The sequence below is a fragment of the Panthera uncia genome (genome assembly GCF_023721935.1).
Source record: "Panthera uncia isolate 11264 chromosome B3 unlocalized genomic scaffold, Puncia_PCG_1.0 HiC_scaffold_1, whole genome shotgun sequence".
Classification (NCBI taxonomy): domain Eukaryota; kingdom Metazoa; phylum Chordata; class Mammalia; order Carnivora; family Felidae; genus Panthera; species Panthera uncia.
Window position 1 is genome coordinate 12,849,643 of NW_026057582.1, and position 15,544 is coordinate 12,865,186.

General features: G+C 46.6%; 1 protein-coding gene across 4 annotated transcripts in view; it reads left to right on the top strand.

Moving 5' to 3' along the window:
* The window catches only part of TTC7B (tetratricopeptide repeat domain 7B), a 245,419-nt gene that overhangs the window by 125,541 nt on the left and 104,334 nt on the right, over positions 1 to 15,544 (top strand). For all 4 annotated transcript variants that reach the window (XM_049612316.1, XM_049612319.1, XM_049612317.1 and 1 more), the window contains 3 exons: positions 11,258 to 11,341; positions 12,388 to 12,492; positions 14,419 to 14,536. In XM_049612316.1, coding sequence (XP_049468273.1) covers positions 11,258 to 11,341; positions 12,388 to 12,492; positions 14,419 to 14,536 — 307 coding nt within the window. The remainder of the gene's footprint in view (positions 1 to 11,257; positions 11,342 to 12,387; positions 12,493 to 14,418; positions 14,537 to 15,544) is intronic.

The following is a 15,544-nucleotide window of genomic DNA, read 5'->3' on the forward strand; positions in this document are numbered from 1 at the left end:
CTGGCCATAGATGTGTGGGTTTCTTTCTGGGATCTCAGTTCTGTTCCATTGGTCTATATGTTTATTCTTATGTCCGTACCACACTGGTTTGATTACTGTAGCTTTGCAAGCTTGGAAATCAAGAAGTTTGAGTCCTCCAGCTTTGCTCTTTTTCGAGATTGTTTTGCCTATTCAAAACAATGCAAGTCTGTGCAAGTCCACATGAATTTGAAGATTGGCTTTTCCATTTCTGCAAAAAAGACTTGTTAGAGTTTTCATAGAGATTGTGTTGACTCTGTAGGTCATTTGGAAAGTGTTGCCCTCCTGACAATATCTCATGTTTTGATATCAGATCTTAGTTTGAATCTCAATTCTGCTACTTTATGTGCTGATTATAAACGTAGGCAGATTCCTTTACCTCTCTACACCAGTCCCCTTACGTGGAAAATACAGGTAATGATAGGACCTACCTCTGAGGGTTATTGTAAGGATTGATGGGATAGTATATGCAAAGTGCGTGTTGCTGTTCTTATTGGTGGTGGTGATCATGTGCTTTCTCAAGTAAAATCCCCTCTGTAATTACCCTGGCAGATAATGCTTGAGTTTTGGTAGGGTCTTTCATTGTACAGTGGAAAAACTCAGCCTTGGAGTCCAAGCATATCTGAGTTCAAATCCTGGCACTACACTTTCCTAGCTTGTGATTTTGGAAAGAGTTAGCCATTCTTTTTTTTTTTTTTTTAAACGTTTATTTATTTTTGAGACAGAGAGAGAGAGACAGAGCATGAACGGGGGCGGGGCAGAGAGAGAGGGAGACACAGAATGGGAAGCAGGCTCCAGGCTCTGAGCCATCAGCCCAGAGCCCGACACGGGGCTCGAACTCACGGACCGCGAGATGGTGACCTGAGCTGAAGTCGGACGCTTAACCGACTGAGCCACCCAGGCACCCCAAGAGTTAGCCATTCTGGACTCCCACCTCAAAGACCGTCATAAAACTTGGTGAGACAATAGGTATAAAAATAGCACAGCTTTTGATATGTGATATGTACCATTCCATTTCTCTCTGGTTAGTAGAAAGGATGGATCTGAAGTTTGTCTCCTATAACTTCCATCTATTCTGTCTCTTTGGAACAATAGAGCAAGTTGGGTTCTGCCTCAGTGACAGGCAGCTGTTATGCCGTCTTCTTTCCTCCAGCCTAAAGTGCCCCGTGCCTTTAGTTTGGGGGTTGGCAAACGTTTCTATAAAGAGCCAGACACTAAACATTTTAGGCTTTGAGGACCAAGAGGCAAAATCAAGGATATTATGTAGGTATGACGAGAAAGGAAACAAATTTCCACAGAATTTTTATTGATTACATTCCAACTGTAACAATGAATACAACTTTCTGTGATACAGGTCCACTAATGAGAAGAACGGGATTATTTTGGAGGATGACATTTCACTTAATTTGGGTTCAAAGTTGGTATTTCTGCTCATCAAATTGATGGCAAATGTTCGTCTATAAAGGACTCCTAGCTTTTGGACTCTATGCCAACAGGCAGCAGGTGTGGTTTGGCTCACAGGCCATACTACGGTAGCCCTTCCTAACGTGATGCCAGCTCCAGGTTCTTGGCACTTTACTGTACTCTTCCCAAGTGCTTCCTTGTTTGGGTGGCCTCCTAAAAGCATATCTGCAAGAGTGGGTCGCCACTTGACCCAGGTTTATTCCTTCCTTCAAGCATTCGCTGAGCATCTGTTTCGTGTGTGACACTCCCCTGGTCTGCTGTTACCTTGACTCCTCACTTCCCTCCCCCAGCCCTTGCATGGGTGAAGCGGCAGCCGTGGTCGAAGGGCAAACACCCGGCACCCCCATCCAGGGCAGGTGGACTGAAAACAGATGAAGACCCAAGGTTAGAAACAGTTGAGGAGGAGGTAGATGAACAGGATGCCCGTTTCTTGAATTTAGTGATTCATTTTGCAAGAATAACAGCTACATGAGCGCAGCGGCAGATGGAATCGTTTTTGATTAGGACCCTGGAGACCCTTTACTCGCAAGGCAAACTTGATCAAGTCACTTCATAGAGTTGAGCAGAGAGCGTGCCAGAGGATGGTGTCCAGCGTTCAAAGTCTACAATAAAGTCGGTAACCTTTGGAAACCAGCCTGCTCTCTATTCCTCCCACCATGGCCAGAAGCAGTGGTACCCTTTGGTTTAAGCACTTGTCTGAACAATAAAGGTTTGAGACTCCTCAGCTTGGAGCGGTATTGGTGTTTGAAAGCAAAAAGATAAATGGGATGGGGGCACAGATGTGGGGTTCACTCTGTTTTATTTCTCATTTCTGAGGGGAAAACTTGAGTGAGACTTGACGGACCTCATCTATTTCCTCACAATCTGGGTGGGGGAACTTTTATTGGTAGCTGAGAGTCCCAGAAGCATGACTTTTAGAAGCTTCTCCTGGACTCAGACTCTCGTAGAGTAGATCTCTCAAGTAGATCTGTAATTTGTACTCTTATTTTTAGTTAATATAGAAACAGGGGCTCGGAACTGAGTGTCAAAGCTCTAATTTCAGATCTGCCCCTATGTGACCCCTGGGCAGGCCCTGTTTTCTCTCTGGGTCTTAGTTGCCACATCTGTAAAGTAAGAATAGGGCTGGGCAGTCTCCAGGGTCCCAACATGCTCTCTGATGATGTCGTTCTGTGGGTCTAAGATATTGGTCCAAAATGTGTAAATTGCTTAGATAGTTTCTCATTGTTAAAAGTAAAGAGGTGAAATATTATCCATACGCCACGTTAAAGTTAAAACAAAAAACTACAATTTTATACAGCTGCAAAGGATTACATTTATCAACGAACTCATTAAGTATATATGATGTAGAAAAGAAAATTCTCCTAAACCACTGGAGGATCTGTGTTACAAGAACTTTTAGTTAGGATATGGCCAACCTGTTCACGACGGTGAATAATGAAGACAGCTCGGTGTGTTATTTGTTCTATTTTAATACTGATGGATTTGAGACATAAGCTCCAGGGTAAAGCTGAGGGGTATCTGATTATTTTATTCCTGTCCCCTCCCCCATGGGTTTTGGCTGCTGGATCTCACTCTTGAATTCCAAAAATAGGCTTTGGCTTTTCCTTGCTCGTGGCATTGTCCTGCTGTCACTGCCACGCACCCAGTTCATGTAGTTGGGCTTTGGGTACTAGGAAGGTAATCGCTACATCCCTTGCCTGGGCCAGAAGAGCTTCTCATTCCTGGAGCCCCCTCAGGACTGGCTGGTTTATGTAGAGCCAAAATAGACTGGAAAGGGCGAGCCCTTGCTCCCAAAGGGAAGCGACATTTTCGCAAGTGGCATTTTGACTACCGCTCAAATGATTAGGATGCCGTTTAGAGTCTAATTATTGCTCTACAAAATATTCGCGGTATTAAATGAACATGACCTGGGGTGTAGCGAGCTGGCAGAGGTGTGATTACAGCGAATGGACCTGCCTTTCCTGGTAGACGTAATGCTACTCCCAAACCCCCCTTCTTTTCTTGCAAGGGAGGCGATCTGGAGATGTCACCTGCCACCTGGGGTGTGTGGCCCAGGCATCATCTGCCCCACGTCCCTCTGCCCCGGCCACGCTGCCACCTCTCGACCCAACACCACACGTGGGAAAGGGCTGGCATCTGGCTGGCATCTCTCCCCTTCCCCTCTTCCTTCGCCATCTACCGGCACCCCTGCGCCATCTACAGGGCCCTCGGCCTCCCCTTCGTGCCCCCTTCAGATCAGACCCGAGCCCCTCAGCGTCAGCTACTTTTCCTCATTTCATCAAAGCACCATCAACAGCAACGCGTTTATAGCGTTGGCTCTGTGGTGGCCACTCTTTCAAGTATTTGTCCACTTAACCCCATGACAACCCATGGCTGGTGAGTAGGGAGTTTGGATGAAGCCTGGGCAGCTGGCCCCAGGGCTGGCCTTCAACACGTGACTGCTCTCTCTCTCTCTTGGCCTCACGGGCTCCTCTCCCCTTCCGGCCGCCGGCCCCCGCCGGGCCTGGGGATTGAAGCGGCCTCTCACGTGCCCCTGGCACACAAACACCCACGTCTTAGACTGGAACCGTTATTGAAATATGAATGTTCTTATTTTGTCTGACTTTATTTTACAGCATGTATGGATTGCCATCTCCCTCGGTCCATTAAAACTGGGAAATGTTTACTTCGCCCTATACAGATATGATTAGTGGGTGTTTAAAAAGGGTAGTCAGGTAGAACCGGGGTGAGCAAACACCTCACCTAAGGAGCAGAAGCCGTGGATAGCAAATGCCTCCAGAGATGACTCAAGTGCCTTTTTATTCAGATGCATCCTTTGGGAGAGGGCTTCCGTTCGTTGTCGAGGTACGTTGACTTGAGCTGCTTCGGGGCTATATAATCCCTGTGTTTAGGGGGCCACGGGGAGGACATGCTATATACCCAAGAGGTAGGCTTGGCCTCAAGCTTTCACAAGCATCTGGAGCTGTCTAGGCACTTTCTCAGAGACAGCGTGCCATCACCGTATATAAGATGCCAAGAGCCTCGGGAGGACAAGAGCCCTCAGCTGTGATGCCGGAGCTCAAACCCCTCAGAATTGGGGGCGAAGGGCTACTTTGTAGCTGTTGGCTTGTATTTCCTAATTTTGTGACACACCTGGACTAACTTTAGGAAACCGGTTTCATTATGGGAGGGAGGTCCAAAGCGGGAGGGGCCCATGAAGGATGCCACAGTGGAGGGGACATGCCTGAAGGACATGAACTGAGCACCTTTGCTTGACTGTGGTGCTGGTGGATATCATGGGGTCTGGGAGGTTTCTTGAAAATTCCGCAAGCCGGAAAGGCCTCAGTGCTTTGAAGCCTCGGGGATCCCAAAGAGGCCACGGGAGCGAGGGCCCCATTAGCAGTAAAAAATATTGCTGAATCTGCAGAACAGTTCAGGTGAGCATGTGGCATTTTGGGGGGCCTTTTATTTTAGCTGTCCTTTGCTTTATGCGGCAAGAGTGGGACTGATAAGTGTGGCTGGCCTGTCTGTAATTAAAGTCGCAGAGGCAGGGGAGTGTTGTGGTTAAGGGCTCTGACTCTGGAACCAGACCTTCCGGATTCAGGTCCTGCCTCTTCCACCAGCTCACTGCGACCTGGCACGTCTGTGCTCCAGGGAGGACCGTCATAGTGCCGGCTTGTCCTTGGAGGGTTGTGAGGACGAGCAATGAGGCAGTTCTTGTAAAGCAATGAGACTAGCTCCCGGCTACAGAGTCAGTATCCTATAATAAGGCTCGTCGTTGTAGTCTATTCAGGCTGCTGTAACAAAATTCCACAGACTGGGTGGCTTCTAAACAGTAAGCAGTTATTTTTTACCGTTCTGGAGGCTGGAAGTCCAAGGTCGTAGCTCTAACAGATTTGATGTCTGGCGAGGGCCGACACTTCTGGGTTGCAGGCTTCTTGCTGTGTCCTCACACGGTGGAGGGGGCAAAGGATCTCTTCTCTCTTATGAGAGTATCATTCCCATTCCTGAGGGTTCCACCTTCATGACCTAATCACGTCCCAGAGGCCTCACGTCCTGACACCATCCTAGTGGGGGTTAGGTTTCAACGTATGAATTTGGGACACAAACATTCGGTCCGTACCACTTGTTAAGGAAATAGATAATTAACATATGTTCTAGTCTGATTCTATAAAGTGTGCTATTTTCAAGGATCTCAGATTGAATCCTTTTTTAAGATGAGAAAGCATTTTGTCAAGTAATTATTTCTGATATATTATAAATTTGAACTTTAATATTCAGATTTTCATTAAGTTTAGATAAAGTGATGGGAATTATACAGTTTTGCTTCTTAATATAAGAATGTTAAATTTTTAGGGGCGCCTGGGTGGCTCAGTCAGTTAAGCCTCAGACTTCAGCTCAGGTCATGATCTCATGGTTTGTGAGTTCGAGCCCTGCGTCGGGCTCTGTGCTGACAGCTCAGAGCTTGGAGCCTGCTTCGGATTCTGTGTCTCCCTCTCTGTCCCTCCTCACTCGTGCTCTCTCTCTCTCTCTCCCAAAAATAAATAAACATTAAAAAAATTTTTTTTAAAAAGAATGTTAAATTTTTATCAAGAACTAATAGCTAACTTTTATTTAGCACTTACTAGCCAGTATCTGAGCTACTGTTCTTATTGCTTACGTGTATTAACTAATTTAATCTTCCTGATAACTGTCTACATTAATTACTATTATATTTCCCATTTTACCACGAGGAGTCTGGATAGAGAGAGGTTAATTGGCTTGCCTGAATGCACACGCTCCATCTGTGGTGGTGCCTGGCTTTACTTCCAGCTACTGTTCAGGTTGTGAATTCCCTATTCTGGAAGGTCCCCAGGCAGAACTAGTACAACTACTTGTTGGGGGCTAGGAGGCAGGGCTTGCTTGTAAGAGCCTGAAGCATTTGATTGGTTGTACCTTTAGGGCTTTGATTGTAGGTAGCAGAAGCTGACGAGTTCACTCCGGCGGAAAAGGCAGTCGTCCCTGTGTGCTGCTCACAGGATCCACAGAAGGCTGAAGAATGGGTCTGAGCAGAAATTAAGAAGACAAGGTCCCTGGCTCAGTTTGGGAGGACCCTGTTCCTTCCTTCCAGGGCCTCCACCAACCCTTCTTCTACTGTGGCCCCCAGGCCCTCCCCTCCCTGCTCCAGATGCAAAGCTCCGGCAGGAGCATCTGATTGGCTGAGTTTGGGCCACGTGACCCACTCCTATCGCTTCTGTCCTTCATTCATCCTTAGGCCTTACTACAGGGAGACAGAGAGGCTGCTTTCCTCCAATGTCGGGTATCCCCAACTCTTGAAACAAAAAAATCAGAAGTGTTTTGAGGTGATGGGAAGCCAAAACGACAGAGATGTCTCCTTTGGAGACTTCAACTGGACATTTCTCAAGTTCCCTCATAGCCCCAAGATTCTCCAGGTCTACTTTTTAGGAGGGCTGGTATTTTCCTGGTGCCATGGCTGGTAGCACGTGGAATGGAGCTCTGTACCAATTGGGCCTCCAGTAAGTGTTTTTCACTGAGTATAATGAGTATGTTAGCCTTTGGCACAAAAGAAAATAAGGATGCACACTTATTTATAGCATCTAGCTTTTTGATTCAGAACAGGCTGTTTCAGCTGCTGAGCTCCTTTTGTTTATCGGGAAAACAGTTGATATTTATCATTCCTCTTAGCAAAAAGAGGAAGAAAAGCGTTCAAACATTTAAATGTTTCTGTGTACATATTTAAGTACTTAGTGGTCATATTGCAGTGAACTGGTTCCGTAGAGCTGTTAGGACAAACCTCATTTTTGATTGTCATCTGCGACCTTCTCCACGCGCCGGATCCTTTGCCTAATTCCTGCAGTGTGATCATGTTTTCCGTTTCCTCCTCCTCCGCCGTCCCTCATCCCCCAACTCAGTTTCCAAGCACTGTTGGCTTTTCACTGCTTGGTGTTCTCTCTTTAAGAGCCGTCCTCCCCCACCTCTTCCCAGCTCCTACCACCCCACACCTGGATGAGGTCTCCCTTCACGCATCTTGCCTACTTGATGTTTTCAGCAGGCTGCTTTAGTTTTTGTTCCCACAGTGCTTCTTAAAGGCACAGTGAGGGCTTTTTAGGGCCCTTCTTAAGGGTTTCCTGTTCTTATCAGTATAGCAGAGCCGCTAAGGGGGCTCTGGGGTCAGGTTCGGATCCCAGCTCTGCCATTTAGTGTCTGTGTTAGTGAGAGGTGCAGCCAGATGTAATCAAAAAAACCAGCTCACAGTGACTTAGCCAAATATGAGTCAGTTTCTCCCCCCACAACAACAGCAACACGTCTGGAAAGAGGCTGCAGTCACAGCCACAGCATGTCACAGACTCAGGGGCCCAGTGCTTTCTCTTTCTGCTCAGCCATTCTAGAGAGTGGCTCTTGTCCTCATGCTTCAGCGTTCCTGGCTGCGTCCCAGGTGGGAGGGAGGGCCAGGGCTGAGGGCAGAGCGTGCAGTAGCCCAGAAAGCCCTCCTCTTAGAGAGCCATGCCGGAAGCCTCACCCAGCGGCCTCTGCCGACATCACATGATCCAGAATGAAGTCACATGTCCAACCCCCCAGATTTTGGCTAAGCAGTTTGCCAGTGTGATCGCAATGAGGAACCAAATATTCATCTTACTTGGGATCTGCAGATCCCCATCCTATCCCATCACCAGGTGTGCAGTAGGTGCTTCTTAACTGCTTATCGCTTTACCTTTTAATATATTTTTATTGGGGTAGGTTTTCACAGTGAACCAGCTAGCATAGTATTTGCTGTGACCTTCTCTGTAAATACTACCTAAAATTCTGGAATTCTTTTCTCTCCTCTCCCACCTCCTCACTTCGCCTTTATTATTTCTTGCCATTCGTTCGTCACCCTCTCTGTGGCTCCTTTGTTCCTCCCTCAGCCCCTAGCCCCCTACCCATCCCTGAATGTCTGCCTGTTAGTCCTGAGACTTCCGTAGTTGCTCTCCTCTGCCCCAGGCTGGCCACAGAGCATCACTAGAGAGAATTGGCAGCAGGTGCTGCAGGTGCCATTGCACACACACCAGCCTCTAAGGTGACACTGGTGTCTGTCTGTCTCAGGGTGAAGTTGATGTTTAAAGCTTTTCTGTCTTTTTTAAAAAACTCCCAGCCCTATTCTGTTTCCCTGCTCCTACACCCACCTTAGCCCATCTTTACAGAGGAAACAGTGGCTGGGAAGGACAGCTGCTGGGAAGGGTCTCTCCTCTTTATCTTAAGGAGCCTGTGTCCTTAAGAGAATGCCTTCCACCAGGGGCCCGTCTATTCCAGGGACCTGGCTCTCTCTGGTCCTGGGGGACCTAATTTATCTCCTCGGTTTCTTCTCTGACTTTCTTCCGCTTGTTTGTCTCAAGTTGTCTCCATGGAAAGATAGGTGCATAGATAAGTCACGTTCTTCCATTTGCAGACTCCCCTCCTTCTTTTCTCTGCTCATTAGGCCCCCGCAGCCCGGCATCCTCCTGCACCGCATCCCAGAACCGTGCTTTCCAGAGCTCGGCCACCTGCTGCCGGGTCTGGGGCCCCTGGGCCTCCCGCACTCTGACCGTCTCCTCGTCCCCGTCCTGAGACTTGTCTGTGTCTCCTTTCCTGGTCCCAAAGTAGAGATGCTTCCCACGGTCCTGCCCGAGTTGCCCTCTCTCCGAGCACTCCTTTGATGTTCTTCAAAACCTCTTCTGATGGCTTCAACTGTTTTCTCAAATGTACTTTTCCCCCAGTTATTTTTACTGTGGTAAAATACATGTCTTACCTTCTTAACCATTTTAAAGTCGTGCAGTGCAGTGGCATTAAATACATTCACAATGTTGTACAGCCATCAGCACCATCTATCTCCAGAAATCTCTTCATCTTGTAAAACTGGAACTGTCCCCATGAAATGCTACCTCCCCCATCCCCCTCCCCGAGCCCCTGGCACCCACCATCCTGCTCTCTGTCTTTGTGATCTTGACTCTTCTGAGTACCTCATACAAGTGGAATCATATGGTATTTATGTTTTTGTGACTGGCTTATTTCACATGCAACAGAATTTCCTTCCTTTTTAATCTGAGGCTGGATAATATTCCATTGTATGCTTATATCTCACACATTTTGTTTATCTTTTCATCCATTGATGGACACTTGGGTCCCTTCCATGCTTTAGCTATTGTGAATAATGCGGCTATGAACATCAGTGTGCAGATACCTGTTTGGGTCCCTGCTTTTAATTCTTTGGGGTCTGTCTTTATGCCAGTACCATACTGTTTTGATAGCTGTAGCTTTGTAATAAGCTTTGGAATGAGGAAGTGTGAGTCCTCCAACTCAGTTCTTTTTTATCATTGTTTTGGCTATTCTGAGTCCCTAGAGATTCCATGAATTTTAGGATAGGTTTTTTTTTATTTCTGCCAAAAAAAAAAAATGCCATTGGGATTTTTATAGAGATTGTGTCAAATCCTCAGATCACTTTGAATAGTTCTGACATCTTAATAATAGTAAATTTTCTAATCCATAAACATGGGATGTGTTTCCATTTATTTATGTCTTTAATTTCTTTCAGCTCAAATGTATGTCTTTTTTTAGATTTTTCTCTTGAGGCCCCAGATTGTCTCTAATTATCATCAGTAACCACATGACACCTCAGACTCACCATGTCCCTTACCAAGCTCATTAATAAAACACATTTCTTCCCCAAATTCTCTCTTTATTCTAAAAATTTTCTTTCTCTCTCTCATAAACACACACACACACACACACACACACACACACACGCATATGTGTGTGTTTACACAAGGGTCTTCTCTGTCATGGGTTTGCTCCCAAGTATACAAGCCAGAGACTTTGGAGGCCTCCTTCAGCCTCTACACCTCACCAGTCATCCCTCCCCCCTCCTTGGCTGCCCTGTCTTTGCTGAAGTCTCTAGACCATTCTATCCACCTTATTCCTGGTCTATCTTCATGCTGGTCACACATCCCTCTCCCCGCCCCCCAAATGATCCTTCTAAAGCTCTGATGTGATCATATCACTCTGTGCATAGTGAAGCCTATTGTAGATTACCCACCTAGGTGGGTCCTGAGGTGACAAAGTCAGGATTTCTGCCCTTGATGGTTTTTCACAGTGGAATGTAGCTGGGCTGGGGCGGGAAAGTTGAAGACCGTGATATTAACATACAGTTATGAACTTGAGGAGCACCACCAAGCCTGGGGTGGAGGAGGGAGATGGAACATCTTTGAAAAGGAGCTGCCATGTCAGACTCTCAGTGACATGGGCCCAGCCTATGCCAGCCTCGCAGCCTCATTCCGCCCATTCCTGCCTGTGTGCCCTGGGCTGCCTTTATTACTGGACCATTTGCTATCATCGAGTCAAAGCATTCCCTCTCACCTCCACGTCTCTGCTTATACCCCCCTCTTCCAGATCAGAGCTGCATTTTTTTTCTTCCTCATTAATCAAGGCCCAGCTCAAGTAGCATTTTTCCAGCATGCCATTTCTCAATTCTGTGATTACTTGCCCATTGTTGGGGCACATATCAGTCTGGGCCTTGTGTTTGAGTTGTTTATGTACGTGCCTTTTTCTTTGTACTGGATGAAAAACTACTTAGTCAACTGTGGATGGTCCTGGCTTCTGGCACAGTGACTCATACCCTGTGGGAGCTCCTCAGGAGGGGTCTGGTGGAGGATTAAGTCTGACGCATTCGAGGGAAGCAGATTTTGTAGGACTTACCTTAATACGTGTAGACACAAACTCACACATATCCCATTGTGACATTGGCAGTTCTCAGATGTCTGCATTTATTCTTCTTTCCAACCAGTGCTTGGAAAGAGCCATGAAGTTTGCCTTTGAGGAGTTCCAGCTGTGGTACCAGTTTGCTCTGTCCCTCATGGCCGCCGGAAAAGTGAGTTGCCCTTTGATGCGTATTCCTCTCTCAGTGCTTCATGTCTTGGAATTCCAGGGGGTGATATCACACCTTGCAGATGTCTACACCGACTATCTGAAACTCTCCTGTGGTCATTTATAACTAAGTCATCACATGTAATGATTTGGGAGCCAAACACGGACATGACACTGAGAAGAGAAATTCTGAAATATTTGCCCTTTTTTGGCCACTGTAACTTTGTCGTGTGAAGGCGGGACTTAAGCTAAGGCTGGTTCTCCCAGCGACCCTTTCACTCATTTGGAAGTATAAACATATTCCTGGAGGGGGAAATCATTCCGTTGTCTTTAGCAAGGCATTATATCAGGCAGCATAGGATCCTGGTTGAAAGCTTGGGCTGTGGAGCCTTGCTGCTGGAGTCGAGGCCTGGAGCTGCCCTCACAGCTATCACTGAGGGCAGGCCACTTAGTATCTCCATTTCCTCCTCGGCAAAGTGGAGACCTAACGGAGCCTCCCTCACAGAACCGTTATCAGGTAAATGAGGTAAAACCCCTAAGATGCATAGAATAGCACCCCCCCCCCCTCCGCCTCGCACAGGTACACACACAATAAAGGTAGTAGCCACCATTCTCATTAATTTGGGCCATTTAGCGAAGCTTCCATCTAGTGCCTTGTTAAGTCTGAGATATGAGATTATTTGGGCCAAGTGGAGACAGAAATTGAGTATGGCGTACTTTAAATTGTACCGTTTATTCTTCATGATAACTGAAGCCTTCGCTGCCTTTATTTATTTATTTTTTCTTATTTTTGCAACGGCGACACAAGTAAGGAAGAAAATTAGGGCGATTCCAGGGAAGCATTTCTACTTGTCCTAACCACAGTTTACTCCTGTCACTCGAGAGCCCCAAGCTCCGGTTGTCACCATCCTCAGGCCCCTGCTCTGTTGGGTTCAAAGTTGAGAAGCCTCGTGAAGAGGCCACCCTTACCGAAACCCCTCAGGGAAGGCTTTTGTATTTGGTCCTGTCAAAAAAGTTTGAGTTTTACAGAAATAATTTCCTTTTGCCAAGTCTGCTCGTGCCGTGAAGGTGCTGAAAGAGTGTATCCGTCTGAAGCCCGACGACGCCACCATCCCGCTCCTCGCCGCGAAGCTGTGCGTGGGCTCCCTTCACTGGGTGAGTAGGGCTGGGGCCCCGCGCGCTCAGGCAGTGACCTCTTTCACTTCAAAACACTGAGAGAGAATAGTGGCAATTCATCAGCTACCCAAAAACAAGGCCGCCCAAAGCCCCAAACCCCAGAACCCCTCCGGCCTCAACGCACTGCACCAGGACTGAGGAGAATCACGTTCCCAGGATACTCCAGGGTTTTCTTTTTCACAGGAATGTGCTTCAGTTGATGAAAGAGGCAGAAGTGATAAAAGAGAATGGGAACTCGTACTCACACAAACCTTGCTGTACGCAAAGAAGGGATGCGGGACTGGAAAGGTGTATGTCACTGAGTGATTCACTCTTAGCAGAGCGGAGGTTTTCTATAGAAGAGAAGAGTCATTCTCTCCCGCAGCTCACATGTAAACCAATGCTGTTCGTTCCTCCTCCTTCACGTAGGCTTTCCTCTTGCTCAGATTTGAATTTGGGAATAGTCCCATCTGTAACAGTTCTAGTACCTCAAAAAAAAATACCGTTTGAGTAGAAAGTAGAAAAGCCAGACTAACCGCTGAGGTGGTGGTATGGATCGTTACCACAGACGATCCAGTTTTAATTTCTTTTCTTTAACTTCACGTCAAGATTAATTAGAAGAAGAATTTGCTCCAAAGACCGAGGTGCCTTGCTAAGGATTTTTACTGTTACGGTCCTCGCTGCTTGTTTTTTTTGTTTTTGTTTTTTTTCCCATTTATTCTCACGCAGCAGGACGAAAGTAAGCCCTGGGAAGAAAGTGTTCTACTTCCGCTAAATTGTACTTGGGGAAGTGTGGAAGGAAAAAGACATTTTGAAAGGGCAGGTTCTCACCTGAGGCTCACAGCTCTGAAGGCGTCGTGTGGTTCATGCACTTTCGGACAGTTCGGTGCCACAGGAGAGGGAACCACACAGGCAGGCTCCAGCAGTGGGCGGAGGAGCTGGACAGACCCTTCCGTTTTGAAAATGCCACTTTCCGGCGATGACTGTCGCGCCCCTTCCAGCCATGGCATTGTTCGTGACTGTCACGTAGATCTCTCCCTAAGGCCAAAAATAAACTGGACTCTCTTTTTTTGTGTGTAAAGATGAGCAGAACAAATCTTTTCTGTATATATATATTTTTTTACATTTTTATTATTAAAATTTCCAAACACCCCACAAGTCAAGAGTGTAATGAACTCCCGGGTACTATCCCCCAGCCTCCGTGGCCCCAACATTTGCCATATTTTGAAGAAACAAATCTTATTATTTTGGCTTCTAATAAATTGTGCAAAAGGTCTTACTGTGGGTGCCGTTTCCGGGTGCTTGGAAAGAGCCATGAAATTTGTGGTCCTTTCACATTTTCTCATTGGAATCTGCTGATGTGAGGTCCATGTGCTCTGCATTGTAAAATAAATAGATGGGGGGTTCTGAAATTTTTAACAGCTGTGGGAAAGAGAATCCAAGCCCAAATATGTTCTTTTTGTCATTTAAAAAAAAAAAGGAAAGACCAGACACCAAATGTTTTAAGAAGTTTATTATATGTAACATATATATATTATATATAAGTTACATCTATAATTATTATAGATATTATTTATTTACAATCCGATTTCTGAATCCCTAGCACAGCCCAATTACAGATCAAATTAGTAAAAACTAAAGATGAAAAAGATAGAACCCCACCAAGAATGAAAATGACCTTGGAAAAGAAGTGAAAAAAAAAAGCATTAAGGCAAACTCGAAAGAAAGAAAGGCAAGGTGGGAGCCCTGAGGTCTGTCAGACAGGCTCAGATAAAGAGAACAGAATCACCAGAGTGGAATTGGAAGACCTGGGAGTTATTTTCACAGTGACTCATCAGAAATCTGGTTTTGCCAGCAGACGCTTATGGGAACTCATGTTAGAAATTCTGCAGGTTGTTGTCGTTTTCAACTTGTCTGGTTTTTCAGTTGGAAGAGGCCGAGAAGTTTGCCAAAACCGTCGTTGATGCGGGAGAGAAAACGTCAGAGTTCAAGGCCAAAGGCTACTTAGCTCTGGGGCTCACGTACAGTCTGCAGGCCACTGACGGTGAGAGAAGTCCCGCCCCAAGGGATCTGGGCTCCTCAGGGCTGGGCTCCCTACGTCTGCACTGCAGGGTTGCCACAGCCCTCACAGAGGACTGTTGCAGGAGTATGCATCTAAGTTAGGTCACTTGGGTGTGCCGTCCCGTGGGGACCTGCTGCTGCTGTCCTTTTCGCTCCCACTGGTTGGAGAATCGGAGCGTGGGGGCGAAGGCCCTGTGCGCCAGGTGCACTGACTGGTGGTGCACGGGGTGCCCAGCTGGCAGGTGCAGGGTCTTGAGAGGTGGTTCACCCAGCCCAGCCTGCACCTGCGTCTGCCCTGGTACTTGGCTGGGCTGTCCCCATGTGAAGGGATGTTGTGTCTTAGGCACAGGAATGTGGAAGAGTTTAGGGCCAGCCTCCTCCAGGAAGCTTCCCTTGACTGCTCAGGATGCCCCTTCCCTAGTAGCACATTTTAGTTCACAGATATGTGCACGTGCTGTGCAACAGCTTATCAAATACCCATGCGGGGGGACATGCTTGTTGAATGTACGTAGAATTTGGGGGTCCCAGCTATTTTTTAAAAATCTTAATTATGTTTTGTACACCTGATGAAGCTTTCAATGGTACGTTTGCAGGAAATATAAACTGATAAATTACTTTCCTGAGCTCTTATTATGTCTTTAACATTTTGTTGTTAAATATAACACGAATAAAAAAAATTTTCCAAAGCAAATGCATCATTAACGAATGAGGATACAGGAGATATCCTTGTAATCACCACCCTACTCAGGAGATAGAACCTTACCAGCCGCCCGGGGAACATCTCCTGTCCCCCCCCCCAATCCCCCCGCCGCTCCTGATCACAGTCCCCGTGAAGAAAAAACACCATCCTGACTTGTATAGTATTCACTTTCTTTTTCTTTCTTTATAGTTTTGCTATAGTTTACTTTACAAATTGCCCCAAATCCTCTTCTCCTAAAAAATCAAAGACCTTAGAGAAATTTCATATTATCAATCGATTTTCAATAATGGG